Source organism: Alligator sinensis, unplaced genomic scaffold (assembly GCF_000455745.1).
Source record: "Alligator sinensis unplaced genomic scaffold, ASM45574v1 scaffold308_1, whole genome shotgun sequence".
NCBI classification, from domain to species: Eukaryota; Metazoa; Chordata; order Crocodylia; family Alligatoridae; genus Alligator; species Alligator sinensis.
Window position 1 is genome coordinate 150078 of NW_005842041.1, and position 21389 is coordinate 171466.

At 43.1% G+C, this 21389-nt stretch overlaps 1 protein-coding gene across 1 annotated transcript in view; it reads right to left on the minus strand.

The window, feature by feature from the left end:
- The window catches only part of LOC102370874 (probable global transcription activator SNF2L2), a 139159-nt gene extending 128553 nt beyond the window's left edge, over positions 1–10606 (minus strand). Inside the window, 2 exon segments of the mRNA XM_025202977.1 lie at positions 2897–3026; positions 10382–10606. Coding sequence (XP_025058762.1) covers positions 2897–3026; positions 10382–10606 — 355 coding nt within the window.
- Between the last annotated feature and the right edge of the window lie 10783 nt (positions 10607–21389).

Consider the following 21389-nt stretch of genomic DNA (forward strand, 5'->3'; position numbering starts at 1 on the left):
GTGCTGGGTCTAGATGACCCCAGCTAGATGGATATCTAACCTCCTCTTAGGAAGAATTTTCTCTCTAGGAGGGTAGTAAAGCACTGGAACAGGTTACTCAGAGAGGCTGTGGACTCTCCATCCTTGGATGTTTTTAAAACCCAGCTAGAAAAAGCTTTGGCTGGGATGATATAGTTGGGGATGGTCCTGCTTTGAGAAGGCAGTTGGACTATATGACCTCCTGAGGTCTCTTCCAACCCTAATTTTCTATGATACACACACACACACACACACACTTTGGTTAGTCTACAAGGTGTAATTCCACCCTGTTTTCTACCTGACTTCAGACTAACACAGCTATGTCACTCTGCAATAAGAGACGGACAGACAAAAAAAATTCTTCCCTCTCTAGGCCCCTAAAACAATCTCATGAGCACATACACTTTATTAGAATTAGAAGCAGAAATTAAGTATGTGGGGTATCTTAGACAAGGAACTTGCCATGCGGGAGAGCCCAGTTTGATTCCCAGACCCACACATAATACAGCTATCAAGGCACCAAACTCCCGGACTCAGTCATGCCTCTGGATTTTGTCTCAATGGTCTGAAGCGGGAATGGAAGGTCTGGGCAGCCTCCACTCATCCATGCTCCTGCCTAGGTATATGTGTCAAAGGTCTGGGTGACCTGTCATGCATACACCATGATCCGGAAGGATCAACAGTTGCCATTAGAGGGAGAGACAAGGATCATTGCCATGTTGGGAGGGATCACACTCTGACACTTAGATATTCCCTAAGATTCATCATAGGAAGAATCATGATTGGAGGAAGGTAGCTTCATGCCTGCTGCTGGAATAGGTTTTTTGGCAAATGCCTATTAAAAACTTATGCTGGAATTTGGTTTCATGTTTCTAACTGGAAGAAGGACACTCCAGTATCTCTTTATTAAGCACTTAAGTGTCCCCTTTATTCACTGAACCTGAGCACCTCACAAGCTTTAATGCATGTATCCTTTCAACAGTCTCAAAGGAAAAGGAAATGCTGTCCCCTTCACTTCACAAATGAGGAACCAAGGCATATAACAGCATTACTTACACAACTGGTCTGAAGCCAAACTGAAAGTTGTGGCAGAACATGGAGCTGAATTTAGTCCCCCCAGTTCAGGCTAGCCCCATAATGAAAAGCTCATCTTTCCTTTCAATATCTATCCCTACTGCACATTCAAAGAGCAAGGGTTTATTTAAAGTATGGGTATCAAAGATATGGCCCACAGGCCAGATACAGCCTATTGAACCACATCATCTGGCCCCCAGTGCTGGCCCTAGGTCTTGAGTGGACCCACACACACTCAACTGGCTCTGCACACAGAGGCCAGAACAGGTGCCACACGCAGCACCCACTCTTGGACCTACACCACAAGTAGCAGCCACAAAGATCCAGTCCCGAACCCCCCGCCCACCCTTGTGTCAGATCCAGCATCTGCGGCCCTTGTTTCAGCCAGTCTAGAGTAGGTGCAGCAGGCAGCACAGGTCCCAGAGCAGATCTTGCATGCAGCACAGTCCCAAGCCGGCCAGAGTAGCCACTGAATCTGGCATGTAGGGAGCAGGGGTCTGTGGGTCCTCTGCACAGTGCCCACTCTGGTCAGTCTGGAACCTACAATGCATGTTGCATCCACTCCAGACCCCCTGAAGCAGGCAAAGACACCCTTAAGGGTAGGCGACATGAGCAACCACCCAGGGCACCGTGGTCAGGGGGCACCAACCACGCCACCCTGCCCCATCTCACCCTACCCCAGCCAATCCCTGCCCCAAGCAGGAGAAGTGGTGCCCAGCCCAGCCCAGCAGGGGCCAGCCAAGCCCATTTCCCACCCCCACGGAGTCCCCTCATACAATCCCAACTCAACCATGTGAACCAGCATCCCTTCCCTCCCCATCACCCTGAGATCCTAGCATGGTGCAGTGCTGGGAGGGGCAGGTGGAGGGAACCAGTGAGGTAGACCAGGACAACCCCACTGCCTCCTGATTGACTGCCAACTTTCTGCTCCGCCCTCATAGAAACTTGCCCTTCCCAGTCACTGGCTTCACTCTGCTCTGTGTGCCCAACCCAGCCCAGCCCACTTTGTGCCTTCTGGAGCATAAAGCAGGTAAATGCCCTGTTCCGCTCTGGTGCCCCGTCACTCCGCACTTGGGCAACCCCAACCCTGTGCCAGGCTCAGGTGGCAGCAGAACATGTCCCTGCCCTCACCATGGCAGCCTTCTGGATGCAGCCCACCCTGGCAGCCTGCCAGGGAGCAACATGGGGCAGGGACAGAGGAGGAGCTGTCTGCCTGCAACTTGGGAGCTGGTATCCTTGAAGAGCTGCTGTCCCTGAGGCTGCTGCTACTCAGGAGAGCTGGGCCAGGCACTGCGGGTGAGGTGGCACCTGCTCCAGTCCTGGTGCCTCTACCCATCCATCCACCTCTGCCTGCAGCAGCACCGCTGAAGTGCTGGGGTGAGAAACCGAGATGGTGAGGGGGGCACCAAAATACAAGTCCGCCTAGGTCACCATTTTCCCTAACGCTGGCTCTTGGAACAAGCACTGCAGGTAGCACGCGTCCCAGACCAGCCAAAGTAGACACCATGGGTGCTAGATCTGGCAAGCGAGGAGAAGGAGTCCATGGACCCCACTCAGCCCTCAGGGATGGCTCCATGGCATTCCTTCAGCCTGTGGACCAGTCCTGTATAACTCATCTGGCCAGGTGAGTCTGACACCCTTGATTTAAAGAAATAGTTTTTCCAAAGGTCACAGTTTTATCCTTCCCAAACCATGCACAATACTAACTGGGAAACTTGGCACAAAGGAGTTAAGGCTTAGTGTAAGCTATAAGAATAAAAAAAAGAAAGCCATATTTTGTATTGCATACAAAACTGGTATTAACCTTGGCTATGTTGATCCATGGGACTCTGAGGTGGGCCCATTCCAGGGTGAGGTGGTCGCATACTTGCACTCTTCATGGAGCTACAGTGCATATCTTCAACCATTCCTTTGTCATGCAAGCCATCAATGGACTGCAAAATGAAAACAAACACAGATTTACACTGAGGTAGTGTACAAGTCCTCCAAAACAACTACAAAATATTAAATGCCAATCACACAAATATGTCATAAATAAAGTAACAGACAACTTAAAGACTGAAAATCTCTCCTTGATCTTATTGCAAATAGTTAAAATGAGACCCTCCCCCCACCAGTCTCTTCTGGGACTTCACACCCCCTCCCTCCCTTTCCTTTCTCCACCTCCTCCCCCAGCTTTTTAGGCAATTTCAAGGACTACAAACTAGAGACAAGCAGCACTCTGTTTGGACAGTACTTACAGAAGTAAATTGGGCAGTCCTCCTATTACAAAGCAGTGAAATACCAACCACTTAAGCAAGTACAGTCCGTGGCTTTGGCTGAAATTAGATTAGTTATTTTTAACCCACCCTTTGCCTTGCAGTCCCTGCTGTAATGAAATACCCCAAATGACATTTCTTTCTTGACATCAAGATTGCACACAGGAGAGGATGTAGTCACCACATAACTGCATCCAACTCAATCACTGCCACTCAATCATATTCTGGAAGGTAAGCAGGACCAGCAGGACCTGGCTCCATCCCAAGATGGCCAAGAAGAAAGGAAGGAAAAGTCTGAGCCAAGAAAAGCGAACCTGCAGTCAGGAGCCAATGCTAGGGGAGAGATGAGTGGAGAACAGAAGAGAGACATGCATGATGCAGTGGGTAAAAATAGATGAGGGAAAGGAAGGTCATATCAGAAGAATGAAAGGGGCTTAAAAAGAAAATTAGATATCTAAGTGAAAAAAATAATCGGCAGATCACTAGCTAAAAGGTATGTTCTATTTGTTAGCTGTAGTTAAAGTGTACTTGGGGTCTGGAAGTAAGGAAGAGATTGGCATTTTTCATTTTTCCCCTGCTTGCAGAAGAAAGAAGCTCTTCCTTCCTTGTCAAGAGACCAAATGCCTGAAGATCTTATAGGCCCTGCTCTGGACACTGCATGTGCTAGCTGCAATTTTTAACTCTCAGAAAGCGCACAGATAAAGAAGTGAGGAAATTTAGTCTGAGGGAAAATAGGAGCAACAAAAAAGAAGTTAAGAAAAGACTGTATCAAGTTAAAGGAGACGAGAAAGGAGAGATTGTATCTTTGTAAGCAGTACTTTTTACAGATTTAAAATGGATCTGGTTGAAAATTATATTTTTCACAGAGAGAGCGAAATTCAAACACACATACCAATTTTAATTTTCTTTTAAAATTTTAACCTGAATTTTATTTTCTACCTAACTGGTTAAATTTGATTACAAAGTGATGAGAAACTAACATTTCCCATCTATCAGTATTTGGGGTTTTCAGAGATGTTCCTTACACGCATATTTCCCCACCCCCACATGAAGATGATGTTTAAAAAAATACAAAATAAAAAAGGGAATAAAGGCTAGAGCAAACAGAAACCACCCCCAGAAATGTCTCCTTTTGATTCAATGTTTTATTAAGAACATTACAGAAGGCACAGAAACAAGATGCTTTGCAAAAGTTCCTACATCATTTTTAAAAGGCTTTAAAATTTTTCCCCACACCAATTAATTGATACCTAGGAAAAAAAATGGATCAATTTTTATGTTGGCTTGGCTTTTCCAAACAAAAAGCAACAAAAGAAACTAGAAGCCCCTCACCATTTTGAAATATGAAGACTCCTTCCCGTGCTACAGAGCAGCCACCTTTCACTTTCTTTTTTTTAAAGACTTCCGAAAAAGCAGATTTGCAGTACTTAATTTACACGTTACAAACAACAACAGATAAATGGTACATTAACCACACAAATGCCTGTTTGAGCCCAAGCTCATCTCTGGTGCAAGTCCATGAACATAAAACAGTCACACTAAAGTGGAGTTTAACCCTAAGTGTTTTGAAGTTGAAAGACCAAAGTCCCTACAAGCAGACTTGGAGAGTAGGAGGTGATATACACACACAATTGGTCTCTACACAATAAGGATCTATCTACAGAAAAAAAACCCTGCTGCGACTGGATGTCGCTGCTCCGTCCTAATGGGCAACGGGGAAGGAGGTTCCATGGCAGTTGGCTGGACAACCCTGATGGGAACATGGAGCCAGAAGACCAAAGGTGGGGGAAGGAACCCCCTCCCTCCCTATTCATGAGGGGAAATGTACTAAAATATAGAAGGGAATAAAAGGATTGGTATGAAACAAGCCAACTGTCAAAGAGAAACAAATGCATGTTCACAGCATCACTGGAGTCAATCCAGGACAGAGAGATTTTACCTGTGAAAAGGTAGAGCAATTTTGTTTAAAGGGACACATTCAGGCCAAACCAAAAAACCTCTACGCAAAAAAAACAACAGCAATGCAAATGCTCCCGTGTTTTCATAAAACCTAACAACATGTGACAAAATTCTCTGGTGTCCTTAAGGAATATAACTCAGACATTATACTACTGCATGAGAACCTGAAAGTGAAATGCGCTAGAGAAAAACTAGCAAAAGTGAATCTGATTACTCTGTTTTTATGACTCTATTTAAACAAAAAACAGTTTTAATGAAGATGGTACTTATAACTTTGGTGAAGAAACTTGTCATCTTAAGTATAATTTTAACCTGATAGCATTCATTCCTCAGTACACAGAAGTCTTATTTAATATAATAGACAGAATGTAAGTCAATAGAAATTGTGAGACATTACATTTCTTTCCTACAAATTTTTGAGCAACTGCCTAGTTTAATAGGATGATTATAATTATATATCTACCCAATACATAATAAAAAATAATCTCTCTCTTTCTCATATAATCCCTATCTACCTCTACCCAACTTCTACACACTCTTAATGGTCCCACCCAATTAAATCATATAAAACATTTCCACAAGAGCAATGTTGGGTAGGAATAAGTCCCACAGCACCAATGTAACAATGTCCCCCTACCTGTGTCTCGGGGGATGAAGGAGATTACATTTCACTTAGGTACTAATTATCATGGAAAATAGGTAAAGCACCAGAGCTTGAACTATCATTTAATAAAATTCTCAAATGTAAGAGCTGCTTTCCATTGTTTTCCATAAAAAGCATTAGTGGGGAATAGGCTGTATCTTGTAACTGGTGGTTCTAAAAAATAAAATTGTAGGCCCACATGACATTCCCATTTACAGAATCCATATTTAGGCAATGAATAAATCTATGGAACTTTTATTTAACTACACTTTGTTTTACATTCAGTACCCAAGGTCATTTCACAATTCATGTTGCATCGTGATTGCTAACAGATGAGATCTTGTCAGTTTGCAAATGGTCTGAGAGTCAAGCTGGGTTCTTTTTGGATGGTGTATCATCATAAAGATTCTTCAAGCCAAATACTGAAGTTACCTACAAGCTGCCAGTATAACTGTGCAGGTTTAACTGAAGACATAACTGAAGGACAATGTTGTTACATAGCTGGTCCTTCCTTGCAACTGGGACTTTGCCAGAAATTTTGTTAATCATGTATGAGCAAGTGAAAAATCCATCAGTTCTCTGGGGTTGACTCATAAGTTCTTTGTTTTTACACTAAACCAAGCAGTCGTACAGGAAAAAGACTTGTTAGATAAGAAGGTGCCATTTTCTGCTATTTTTCTGACTAGACCACCACTTTAAGGATTTTTAAAATAGCAAATGTATACAGCTCTGTTAACTAATAACACTGGCAGAAGAAACCACTTGCTCTCTGTCCTGCTAGAACAGCTAAGTTTCATAGATTTCAGACGCTAACTAGGGCTGGAAGGGACCTTGGAAGATCATCGAGTCCAGCCCCCTGCCTCAGGGGCAGGATGTCAGCAGGGATCATAGAATCCCAGCAAGATAAAAATCCAAATGTCTTGGAGGGGTTTAAAGTAGATGCTTGAACCACCTCTGGTGGCAGTCTATTCCAAACCTTGGGGGCTCAGACGGTAAAGAAGTTCTTCCTTATGTCCAGCCTGAAACGGTCATGGAGGAGTTTGTGACCGTTCGACCTTGTCATCCCTTGGGGTGTTCTGGTTAACAGACGTTTCCCCAGATCCTGGTGAGCACCCCTGATAAACTTATAGGTGACCACCAGATCACCCCTGAGCCTGCGCTTTTCCAGGCTGAAGAGTCCCATGGCTCTCAGCCTTTCATCATATTAAGTGAAAGAGGACTAAAATCAGTATTAACAAATGCCACATCTGCGTGCAAAAATCCTACTTTTGGTTCGAGTTTCCATAACTCACTTCTTACAAAAAGCCTAATTCCTGCTTATGACATTACACCCAATTATTAGTTTAAAGTTGATGGTCAACAGTAAATATATGACCATAGTAAACATATTGACACTGCCCTAAATGATGCATGCAAAACTATAACAGGCTGCCTAAAACCCACCCCTATTCCCTGCCTAGACGCATGATCCAGCATAGTGCCCCCTTACATCAGGACGAAAGTAGCAGGCAATACTGACCGGCAGGTACAAGAGTCAGATGACCGCTACCCATGATATGGACATCAACCAGTACACTGTCATCTCGCATTGAGAAATAGCTTTTTGTCCTCTAGCACACCATTGACCGTACCACCCAAATCAGCCAGAACTACCCACTGGCAAAAAGAATGGGAAAATCTAGGCAACACAGCTGTTGAATGGAGTCAGCAAGGAATTGACCCCAGTGAGGAGTTAGCATCCGGCTCCAACTACAAACGGCATACATGGCAGAGCCTGAACAGTTTAAGAGTGGGTCTCGGAAGTTGCAGCTTTCTCATGAAAACATGGGGCCTCTATGCAAACGACCAATGTGTTTGTCAGGAGAAGCAAACCACAGACGATCACCTGAGATGTCCTGTAGCACTGCAGTGCACCTCACAAGATCTGGAAACACCAACACCAAAAGCAGTGGCCTGTGCAGAATACTGGGAACAGACCATATTGAAAGGCTGGATTGGAGATATGAAGCAGCAGCACATGGTCAGAAAGTCACAAACAAAAGTATTATGCAGCAGGGGAAAATGAAGTGCAAAATACTCTCTCATTCAGAGATATGCAGTCTACATAAAGATCTATTTACCTTTTATTGATCTTATTCTTTTTCTAGTTACAAAATATATACAATTAGGCAATGCTTGGCTCTGTTAACTCATCTCTGATCAAGGACTAACTCGGGATGATTTTAATGATAATCTGATTAATAGGCAACAAAATTATTCCAGAAAGGGGAGGAGATAAATTAATTTATTGTAGCTGTTTTAATTATAACACCTAATATAGAGTAAATTACTGTGGACAGGATTTCTGGTTGTTTTTGAAATATATAGCCATTCATTTTCAAACCTTGCATTGCTAAATATGAATTGTAGGAGTTATTAGTATTTATAAGATTATGTTAACAAAACATAAAGTTACTTGTATTTCTGTACAGAATTTAAAGGAAATATAAGGGATATAGTAAGTGAACGATGGGTCTGAGTGGAAAATAACTTTTATTTTTGTGTATGAACTTTGTTTCTTTTTTAAAAAGGCCACACTCCACACATTCATTATAAACAATTTGGCACTATTCCTCATAAATAATTTGCTGCGTTCAGATATGACTACACAGCCAAAAAGAATCTATTGATTAAGTAGGTCAATCTGTGATCACAAGTAGTTGCTATCATGCCAGACATAACCTAACCAGGGATAAAAATTCCATTTTCAAAAAAATCTCTTAGGTGCTCTTGAACATTTTATCTGGGTTTATACCAACTGACCACCACTGTGTCAGCTATCCAGCTATCTCAACCCTTACAATCATGATGAAACGCAATCAAGCTTCTAGATAAAAACCAACCCAAAAGATTCCCCCCTTCACAGGATAAGTCTTTCTACTGCAGACCACAGAGTAGCAGCAGCAGACTCTTTCCTCTTCTGTAAAGTTCTTGAACTCTATAGACAGGCTCTGTATTTTAAAGTTTTCCAGACATTTAAAAAAAAAAAACAACTACTGAAGGAAGTTGAGGTCATATTCAAAAGTTTGAGATGTATTAGGTACCAGAGTTTTAGAAAATGCACACACCTAAAAATGCACCACTTGTATAAAATTTAAGCATGGCATTGACTGACATATAACTGACAATAATTCCCCCTTTTACATATGAAAACTGCAGTAGTACAATGTAATCAGGAGCACCCTCAACTCCCAGTGATCGTTTGGCTCTTCAGTGCCCTGGACCAGTAACTTTCAGTCACCCATGATGTTTCTGTTTCACTGACTATCTCAATGATGAAACGTTTTAAGGTAAAAATGTTGGCTAATGTCACATCCTTATTTATAACTCTAAATAGCATATTGACTGAATGGTCCACGAAGGAGCAGGGCAATTTGAAGAGGTTTTCATTTCACAGGTAGGAATTTTTTTTCTAAAGTTTCTTTAATAGGTTTATTTTTAAACTGTAATTTGAATACTGTTCTATAGCCTTATAACTGACAGTACAATTTCAATTCTTCTCGGCAAGAATCACCAAAATATATCAAACTAATCCCTTGTCCTTTTAAAATTTTAAGTGTTTGTGTGCATGAAGATCTATAGGAACTTTACCTTAGTAAAGGTAAAGGTAAGGTACTAAGGTAAGGTAACTTTACTAAGGTAAAGTTCCACAGTAACTTTACCACATAGCCAAAAAGAGGCAGGACCACACAGAAGAAAATTCTCAAAAAGAAATTCCAAGCAAAGACATTTACCAATATCTTAATGAACTGCTGATTGAGAAGTTATTTAAGCACATGCAGGCCTTTAAGTGCGTAACAAGTCCAACTCAAGATTATTCATGTGTTTAAAATTACACTTGTTTTAAGTGCCTTAAAATGGGACAGAGCCTACATAAGTTAACTTGAAAACAAAAGTTTTCATCACTATGAAAGATTAAAGAAATAGGACTTTTAAGATGCAAAAAAACAAAGAAAGGAGGGAAACCCTATTAAAATGCAAAATTGGAGCAGAATGCTTCCAAATGGGATTAATAAAATGCTTCTCTCTATGATGTAACATACAGTTATAATTAGAAAAGACTGCCAGAATGGCCTTGCAGTGATATACATTTCTTTTGTAGCAAGGAGCACCATACCAAAATGTTGCAGTTTACAAGTCTGGGTGAAGATCTGTCTAACTGCAAACACTGCAGCTCAAACTGGTATCTGAAAAATCTCAAGCTGTGTTTGATCTGATTTGTGCATCATCTCCAGTAATAAAGATGGAATCCAAATTCAGCTGGTAGTTTTGCTAGTGATGTGAAATAGAATACAGTTTGCTGCTCTGCAGGGCTGACAGCAGTAAGAGCAGGTTTTTGTCAATAGCTATAACTCTGAGAATCATAGCACTCACTTGGAGAAATAATTACCTTGTGCATTTGGTGCATGCCTTCCTGTGGATAATCAGTAGGCCCCATAGTTGGCATTGGATGTGGGACACTGGGAGGTCCAGGACTTGGCCCCATCATGCTGTGCACTGAACCTGGGGATGGTCCGGGTCCTGGGCTAGGTCCTAGAATTGGTCCAGGTGATGGACCTGGCCCTGGTGAAGGGCCAGGATGAGGCATTGCGCCAGGGTCTGTTGGTGTGGACATCTATTTTCCTTCTTTCTTCCAATCAGCAGAACAGCTCTAAAATAGAAACAAAAAAAAAGTATTTCCTATGTAACATCAAAATAAATGGAGCACAGACAGTAAGCATCTACTCTTGGAAAAAAGTTTTGATGAGCACTTTACACCCCCTCTGGCCCTTCCTCCCCCCACCCGGCAGAAAATGTGCCAGTAATCTTCAACATAATGCACTGGCCTACCCACCTTTGAAAAAGGCCAGTGGAATGACAAAGAAACAAGACAGTTCAAGGAAGTTCTGGATATTAATAGATCACCCACAGAACAAAGTATTTGTTAGACTGCAGGAAACATCCACTAGAGAATGTAAATTTTAAGTGAATTAACTTGTTAGCAAAAAAAGTTATAAGTTAGAGAAGGACTCCAAGTTATGAAGTCAGAGACGGAGCATTATTGGAAGCACTCCACAGAGCCTTAGATATGACTGACGTTCTTATTTTTAAGAGTCATAATAATGCAGGGAAACAAGTATGAAAAAATGAGAAAGGACCTTTACACAATACAGATTTTAAAAATATATTAAATATAGGACAACTATTTGGTTACCTCTCTATGCAGTAACAATATCAACTGAAATCCACTACGGACAATGGATTGCTTTGGTACAACTCTGTGTTTGCAACTGACTTGAGGGGTTCTGCTGATGTCACAAGCCATGAGAATGTAACTCAAGTGGCTTATAAAATGACAAGAGCCCAGAGAACGAATTATAGTCCTCAATTCACTGGAGAACCAACTATTATTATTTATTTCTGCATCCTTAATAAACCAAATGGAAGCAGGCTCTAAGTGTGAATCTTTCATCTTTCCATTCACACGATCAAGTTTTGTCAGTAGCTAACGTTCAGACCTTTTAGCTAACCTCTACCAAAGAAAGATTGTAAGTTATAATGCAAAGACACATATGTCACTGAACTCCATGAAAGGAAGTGATTAGGTTATTCCCCATTGTGGCTTGTCCAGAAATAACAATAAATGTAATTAGAATTACCTAAGACCAAAAAATAGGGATCTCTCTAAATCATAGATTTCATATTTCATAGACATTAGGGCTGGAAGGGATCTCACAAGATCATCAGGTCCAGCCCCCTGCCGAAAGGGCAGGAGGTCAGCTGGGTTCAGATGACTGCGGCAACATAAGCATCCAGTGTTTAAAAAAGAAAATTTAAGTGTAATCTATTTTGATACCATTCTGTAAGACTTAACATAATTCTTCAAGGGAAGGTGGATGGGTCAAGGAACTGATAATGAAACAAAGTTTTGTCTGTTTGTTTGTTTTGTCTTCCAGACCTAGATTCACAGGCACCCAAAATAGGTAGTCACTGAACTTTATTATCCTCCAGGACTGTTCAGTGACCTATGTGAAAGAAGTGGTCTCAATCCTGTTACAAGAAAACTGGTATAAAACCATCATCAAAATTGTCATTCCAGGTAGCAAAATCAGCAGAGAGGCCAAGTGGCAAATGGACAAAAGAAAACAAACTACCTTTCATGGACCCCACCAAGTCCCAGAGAAGAGACCCACTGGCAAAACAATACAGGGAAGGTCCCACTGGTATGACACTCCTGGATGGGCCATGCTGTTTCTGTTGCATGGACAAGGAATTTAAAGTTTACAGTATTGATTACCTTTCTCCTTTTGCCAGTTTTGTGTGTATTTGATAAATCAAGTGTATTTATGTCATACAAACAGAAAAGCCTACTACATTAAGAAAGTATTTCCTTATCCCCCATGTTTTCAGTTGGGAACAAAAAGTGTTTAACAAGCCTGAGTTTAGAAACTCTTGATTATTATGTTTTATCATCTAATTCTCTGTCCTGATTCAGAGCAAATAATTAGAACAAGTACTGCTGAAGTCACTTAAAATAAACTACCTTGGGAGCCTATGCCTTGCAGGGGAAGACATGGTGATACCTCTGAAGCTTCACAGTTCAAAACAAAAGGTAACAACAGAACACCACAGGGGCTAATTAGTACCTCACAATCCCACAGCATTGCCACAAAAGGAATCGGGCTTTAAAATTATCACAACTGCATACATCGGGTTATAGCTTCTTAGGAGGGACCTTGTAATTTGACTGTCCTTGGGACAAAATATTGCCCCACAGTAAAAGGGAGGAGGAGGTATAAGGAAAGAATAAACAAATGGGGAGATTAAACACAGAGGGAGATATCCCCCATGTAAGAAAGTGCCGCCACTCATAGAAGGACCCTTTTTTCGTTAAGCCTCCCTGTATCACAGCAGTCAAAAGTCAAATATTTTAACAAGGCAAAACCTAGCACCAGCACCTCCATTAAAACTAAATTTAAGACAGCAGCTATGCAATCAATGTAAAAGTACAATAAATACTTTCATCACACTGCATCCTTAGGTGCAGAATCTCATGTGTTATTTTTATGTAAACCTGTCCTTTAGAAATAATACTAATAAATTTAACACTAAAATCTCCCCCCTCACACACACGTATTTCAAACTTAATTTTGAGTTTTCATAAAAATTAACTGGCCTCAGTTACAGCTCCATTAAAGTTGCAAGGTTATTTATATGAATATTAAAAAGTTCTTGTAGGCAAACTTGGAAGATTTAAATTCCTGTCTAGCAGATTACCAACTGCCTAAACTGTAAAAATAATCACTACCAGAGGCCAACCCTGCTGCGCTCCTTGCTCCAAATCAAGCGATTTAATTTTACTTTTGGTAAGAGAGGATAAATTTATCCAATCTTGTAGGACAACATTATGGAATCTTCTTAAACATACTTTTATTCAGAAAGTTTATTTTAAAAAGAACATGCTTATTATAACTTCTTGGTATAGAAAACCTAACCTCTTAAAGGCACATATAACAATGTCTACAGCCTAGCCAAGGGCACACAACAATTTAATGTAAGGTGGTCATCCATCTGATAAAAGTAATCCTAAATGAGGGTGCAGTTTCCCTGTTATAAAACAGAACAGACTGAATTATACTATTCCAATTGAGGATGAAGCATAACAGCTAACGAGCTTATGGTTGAGTTTGTTCTGAAAATATCTCTTTTTGTTTAACAAGGCTGGGATTGTCAACAGAGCCTAAAGAAGTTAGGCACTCAATTCCCATTTAAATTCAAAGGTAGTTGGCAATCTAAATTCTTGGTTTCCTATGAAACTCAAAAACCAGTGCTAAAAGCTAAATTTGGGTGAAAGGTTCCACATACAACTTTTGTCGGCTGTGACTGAGATTCTGTTAGAGAAGCAGACAAATCATGAACTGACAAATTTGTTCGGACTGGGAATTAACCTTTATTACAGAAATGAGAAAATGTATAAATGCTTCCAACTGTATTTTAAGCATAATAGTAAAAACCCAGAACATTTCCTCTGCCTCTAATGGTAAGGACTAAGGCGGAGACGTTCGTTTGTATAAAGTCACATAACCACCACTGATTTTTGGCTGCTTACAGATGCCAAAAAACAAACAAACAAAAAATGCCAAGCATAATGTATACCCAGAAGAGGTATGGCATTAGTTTGACCCATCTGTACAGATTGCACACTTCAGCAGGTAAACCCTCCACTTTTTACCAGCTAGTCTCACTCCCTTCCCCCCTACCCTCCTGTCTCTCATCTTTTGACTACAGTCACTTTCATTCCCCTTCCCCACACCTGTCTCTCACCTACTGACCACCTCAATTTACATTTTAACTGACTGGCTTTCTTGCATACATACTGGCCTCTGACTGCTTTACCACTCCATCCAGGAAGAGCACAAACCATCTGCAGATGCTTCCTCAGACTAACGAAGGGTGTTTGTGCACAAAAGCTTGCTTAGAAGAATTTTTCCAATTATCTGAGTTGGTCTAATAAAAGATATCGGATTAACCCAAAGAACCATGTCTGCCACACTTCAGCGGGGCGTTTTGGTGCTTTTATCTAATAGCTGATTTAATCAGCTATTAGATAACACCACCAAAAAGCCCTGCTGAAGTGCCTGATCTATACAGAAGCTGGGAAGCCATGTCAAACTAATGCGCTTCCTCTTGTAAAGTGCTGGATTTTTTTTCACATCTGTCAGTGCCCTAAGTGTCCAAGCTTGCAGGTCTCAGGGCTCCTACAGATGTCAGACCATTGCAGTAACAACCTGGAAAAGACCCTCCCTTTTTCTGAACTGTAATCCCAATTTCCATTCTAGCAGTCATTTTACATTAGGATTGAAAAATTCCTTCTATGAAAGCCACCAAACAAAGGGCCAGATCATTTTTACCAGCTCTAAAACAGAATACAAAGATGTTCAGCCACATGCCATGCTCTCCTCTTCCACATACAAGGGGAACGCCCCCACCCATCCAATAAAGAACCTCTTGTGTCTGGGTCCATACTGAGGGAGGAAGTAATGCCACAACTGATTACATAGATGTATGGGGGCAAACCACAGACCATCCTTGCATCCCTCAGAGGCCAGATGCAGGAAAGAATCCTTGCCAATGTGACTTCAACTGAGCTAAATGGGGAGAGGGGAAGATAACAGAAAAGGCAACATCCACATGATCCTTACTAAAGAACATGGCCTCCTGGTGACTCGTCACCCTTGCAGCCATGTTCTGCAGCCCTTTGTGGACCACAAGGGCTGACAGAGTAAATGTCTGCATTCTGTAGAATTCAAATGTGTTATGAACACCAGATAAATCCTTGAAAGGGCTGACACTATTGCATCGTGTTCTTGCTAACACATTATGAACAATACAGAACTTTCATCTGCATTTGGGTACCTACTGGTTTGATTTTAGACACCAAAAACATCTGAGTATATTACATATTATAACCTGGAGGCAGCCAGGACACAGATAATAGTTCCACAGCAGGAAAAGGTTCAAAAGATACTCTCTGATAGAAGCAGTCTTAACTAAACCCAAACAAAAAGGCCAAGCAAGCAACAAGTGGCCATAGCTAATTGGGAATCCCCAAAACAGAGGGACATACAAAAGAATTCAGAGATTGTAGAATCTTATGACATGGGGTAAATATACTCAAGCAAAGGATGGAGCAACCAGTATTTTCAGTTTCTCTAGTTGATTTGCCTGTTTTTTTCCAGACTGAGGCAAGCTAGATTGAGTCAAAGCCAGGTTGTTTTCAGCCAGATCCCCTGCCTTGGCCAGATATTGGAAAACATGGAAACTGCACCATTTGGATCTGATGAAAAGGCAACGTAGACCTGAGGGTCAGGAGCATGCTGATAACACTGCAGTGCAGAACGCCTCACAATATCCTTGTCTCATCTATAGGAAAATAATTACCATTCCACCTGTTTCCCAATTGAAATCCTGGCCTGGCAGGTGTTTTTGAAAAGCTACAATAGAATGTCATGATACTTTGTTACTGGAAACAGAAAAACATGGGAGCACCTTTTCTACATCAACATGAAAGATAAGAATTGTGTTACTAACTTCTGACTTTAACTGAAAAAAGTCGGTTGCATACCTGAGACAAAGATTCTGAAAGGTTACGAGTCCAGCAGTAAGGAAGACTGTGTCACTCAATAAAACAAACTAACAAATAATTTGGTGTATTTTTATCTTACATTCCTATATACCATTATATTATGATGGACATTTATTAAAATGCCCAATCAATTATTAAGCCAATAAAGAAATAGCGTACAGAAAAACAAGACGCTGATAAAGGTGCACGCACAACTCTTCAACTGGTATAAACTAGTGTAACTCCATTTTCAATCAACAGTTCCCTGTATTTAATATCAACTGAGGATCTGGCTCCACGGTTCAGGTATTTCATGAAAAAATTCACTCTTGCACTCTAAACTGTAAGCAACTTTCCAAATTACTGAAGTTCAAGAATTAGGCATAAGTCAATTAAATCGCCTATCCAGATGTTGAGAGCAAGTCCTCTCCCTCCCAAATCTGTATTTCTCTCAGCACTTTATGTGTAGACCTTAGTCTGCTTAAAGTGGGGACAGATGACTGACTCATGACTTTGCTGACTAGTTAGGGATTAAGTTTCCACATTGTGACCTTTTCCGCAGGCATTAATCACAGTTATTGAACATCCTCTTCATGTCAGTTTCTGAAGAACAAAAGCCATAATTAGGAGGTGGGAAGAGGGAAAGGCAGTTGCTGTACTACTGAGGGGCATAGGCTGGCTTTGTCTTCATTTCAGAAAAAAAAGGTTTGTTCTTAATTCAAATTAACTCAAGCTAAAATCCAAGGCCTGATCCAGCTAAAGACCAGGCAGCAAGGAGCTGTGCCAGAGCCAGACAGCTTTCAGCTGCACCCATGCCACTGCTGCTTCTCACCATCCTCCCAGCTCCAGTCCAAAGCAGGCCAGGTGGCTTCAGCAGCACATCAGCAATGGGGGCAGAGGCCTTTCCCCACACCTGCACTGGGGCCAGATAGCTGGGAGCTGTGCCCACATCACCACTGTTTCTCCCAGTCACAGCTCCCCAGCAGCAGTGTGGGTGCAGCTTCGAGCTGTTGGGGAGCTGTAACAAGGCCAGGCATCTGCAAACTGCATCAGCACTGCCCCAACTTCTCACCCCCATCCCATCTGCAGCATGGATGCAACTTCCAGCCAGGAACGAGTTGCACTGGGGCAGGGCAGCTTCTAGCTGTGCTTGCACTGAAGCCGAGGGCGGAGGGGTGGGTAAGAAGCAGCAGCACAGAGGCAGTTTGCAGCCTGGTCCCAGCACAGCTACCCACTGGCTGGAAGCTGCCCCCATGTCACCATGTAGCAGGAGGCTCAGAAAAGCAGCAGTGGTGTGGGCGAAGCTCCCAGCTGCCTGGCCCCACCATAGGCATGGAGAAGTGCCTGCTGCTGCTGCACCGCGGAAGCCACCCAGTCCATGCTGGATCAGAGCTGGATTGTTGCCCAGTTCCTGTCTAGAAAGTCTGCTGTTGTGACAGTCCCTTCACCCAGCATTAATAAAATATAAGAGGGGGGGGAGGTGGAAGGGTGGTAGCAGGGCAACCTGTTGCTAATGAGGGGAGCAGGAAGGCAGTAATAATAGATGCGTTCATAAGGAGGAGACCGTTACACATTTCCAACAAAAAAATCCAGCCACATCCCCAATTTTATAGTCATGTTATGTTTGTAAACTACTGAAGTTATGCATCTAAATGAGGACTTGTTCCTTTGCTCTTCCATCCTCTATTGTATTATCTTGCAAATAAGGCATAAGCTTCCATTTGATGTCATTTTCATGACAAGTGATCTTTAATGTCATAATCCTGCATTTACTTCACAGGAGGATCAATCAGAAAGGAAAAAATTGGGTTGAGGAAGTGTGAAAGGGTGGAGGTCAAGGACACTTGCTTTGTATACAAAGATCTTCAATAGCACCAAGAAACACAAACATAGAATAAAAGAATTTTAATTATTTGTATAAGCCTTCTCATGTGTGTTCCTAAATGAAAATTGCCCTTTAGAAAGGAATCACTAGATCACAGTATTATTATTAATCAGGACCATAAAAATTTTCAGAACGTGCAGACTTTTTTTTAAAGTCACTACTGTGCACATTCTGATCTTAACTTCAAAGTCCAACAAAAAAACTAAAAAAAAATACATTTGCAGATTTTAATTTAAGTTACAATTCTGTCAAGGATATATTAAATATAGGAAATGCTAGCTGGAACACTTTTTTCTTGTCAATCTCAAGCCTCAGGTGTTGGTCAAAGCACTTTTCAAACTTGACAAAAAATGCTCACAGACCACTTCAGAAATGAACAAAAGAAAAGATCTAAAGACTACTTTGAACATACTCTTGTGGTGCATATGTTCTATGAAACACCATAGTAATGTCAGTCCTAGAGCCGAGCCATGCCTCATGAGAGAAATACTGTATTTAATAAAGCATTACCCTCACCTGTCAAGTCCACATGTGTTACATGATACAGCTAACTTAGACTTTATTTAAAAATGCTCATTATCCATATAATCCCTTTGCTTTATATTATGGATGTATCACATATGGACACAAAAACCTGTCTCTAATCCTGTCCTTCTGGTACATAATTTTCCCCCCTCAAGTAACAAAAGGACAAAAGGAAAAAAGTCAGGGGGAATAATAGGGCAATTAGGTCCCCAAAGAGAAAAAGTGTGCCTTGATTTGCATAACAATGCATTCACTCACAGAGCAAAAGCTGCCCCACCTCCTAACATGTAGCTGGTATACTACTAAAGGAAGGGAATTCTGGTTTAACATTCATTGTCCAGAACTCCTGGTTCCACGGCTGGAACTAAGAAAGAGTGAAGAAAAGGATCTAAAATGCAGGCACAAGCGCAAAGGGAACAAAGCTGGAAATGCTACATCACCCAGGCTGCTTTTGAAAGGAAATTAAAATGCCAGCTATAGGTTGTTACCATTTTTACACAAACCTTGTGCCTGTAACTTTCTACCTAACTTATTCACCAACCACCTACAGCCACCACCGGGAAAGAATGACACTCTCTCCTTACAGGACTTTTGATTATCAGACATGAAGGGGAAGACAAGAAAGGAAACTGAAGAGGAGAACAAGGAAGGAAAACCGGCTCCAAGGCCAGCTCTAGCCTCACACTTTAGACTTAACCACAAGACTTTTTTTTTTTTTTTTTTTTATGGTTCTCCAAAGCACATGCCCACTGCAGCAAAAAACCCCTCCTGGGTCAGGAACCCCCTGGCTGGTTTGGACTGGCTGCTCTCACACTATCACAGTCCTGTTGTGGGGAAGAAAATGAAGACACTATATGTACACACATACATACATGCACACACACATAAAATCACAAACCTGTTGGAGGAAAAGAAAATGAAGACACTATAGATACATACATACACATACTCATACTATCACAATCCCTGTGGAGGAAAAGAAAATGAAGATGCTATACATACACACACACCACACACATACACACATGTATACACATACACACGTATACTCACATACCACACGTACACACACCACACACACCCCACACCCATACAACACACCACACTACACATACACATATACACACACATCACACTACATGTGTATACACACACTGTACACACACACGTACACACACACAGCCAGGGCCCCAGAGCAAGGGCCCCAGAGCAAAGAGTTAATGCAACGTGGTGGAGGGGGAGGCAGGGCCATGCGTCTTGCAGGCGCACTAACTTCAGCCCCTTGGAGATCTCTACTCTGATCCCAGATTGGGAGATGGTCCCGTCCCCCCTCCCGCCGCCCCCCTCCGCTTGGCTCCATTCAATTGCCAGCTTTTTTGCTTTTTTTTGTATATATTTTTGGCCTTCCCAACACCCGCCCCGCTCCCCCTCCAGTGACTCTTCCGGGACGCTGGGGAAATGCATAGGCCTCAACTTTGCCGCTAGAGCGCACGGATCCCGGGGCCCCGAGCGACATGCAGTGCGGGCACCCGGAGCCCGGCCACGTCCCCCAGCTCCCCCTGCCTTTCTGGAAAGTTTGAGCGCCGATCGACGGGCTCCGAGCAGCGCCAGCCCCGCTCCCCGCCCCCCTTCCCACCTCCACCTCCAGCCCGCGCCATGGCTGCGGAGCTCCCCCGGGCCCGCTCCGGGGCTTTACCTTCCCCCGGCCCCGACCTTCGGCCCGGAGCGCTCCCGCCCGCGCGGGGGGGAGAGGCAGCAGGGTCGGGCGGGAGGGGGCAGCCCGGCCCCCGGCACAGCTAGGCCCGGCTCTCCGCTGCGCGGCTTCCCTCCGTCATCGTGTCATACTGATCAAACATGTCTGTGCGCGCCTGTGTGCGTGTGTGTGTGTGTGAGCGCCTGTCTCTGCCTGCTGGGACTTCCTGATTCTCTGCTGCCGCTACACACACACGCACCCTCACAGCCACCCCAAACCTCTGCTGCGACTGCCTGATTCTCTGCTGCTACACACACATACACACAACCCCGCACACACACACCAGCCCTCCCAGCCACCTCTTTTACACACATACAACCCTCACAACCACCCCAAACCTCTGCTGCGACTTCCTGATTCTCTGCTCCTGCTGCTACATTCACTCACACACACAACCCCTCTCACACACCACACACCACCCCCTCTGGCACACGAACACAACCCCTCCAAACCATCCCAAACCTCTGCTGTGACTTCCTGATTTTCTGCGTCTGCTACACACACACACACCAGTCCTCCCAACCACCCCCAAACCTCTCTCACACACCCCCAAACCTCTGCTGTGACTGATTCTCTGCTGCTGCTACACACACACAACCCCCCCCCACAGACATACACACACAACCCCTCTCTCACACACACCAGGCCTCCCAGCCACCTCTCTCTCTCACACAACCCTCACAACCACCCTAAACCTCTGCTGTGACTTCCTGAGTCTGTCAATGCTGCTCCACACCGTGCACAAACACACACAACCTCTCTCTGTGTCCCTCCAAAGCCCCAGCCACCAAAAGCAACAGAGGCTTAAATCCCCACTCCCCCTCCGTTTCCCCTCCCTCTCTCTCTCTTTGCACTTCATCAGCCACCCAAAAACTTTTTCTGCCCCCCACCTCCAAAGCCCCCTCCCACTTGGGGCACCTCCAGCCCAGCTCCCCAGCCCCGGATCCGTGCCAGCACGGAGAGAAAAGCGCCACCCCCTTCCCCCCCAGAAAACAAAATGACTGACATTTTCTGTGCCTACCGGAAATAAAATGCCAGGGGGGGGCCGGTGGCTTTGAAAGCCGGGTGGGGGGCATCTCGCCAGCGCTTGTTTGGTACCACTGCTGCAAGGCCGGAGGGGCGGGGGGGGG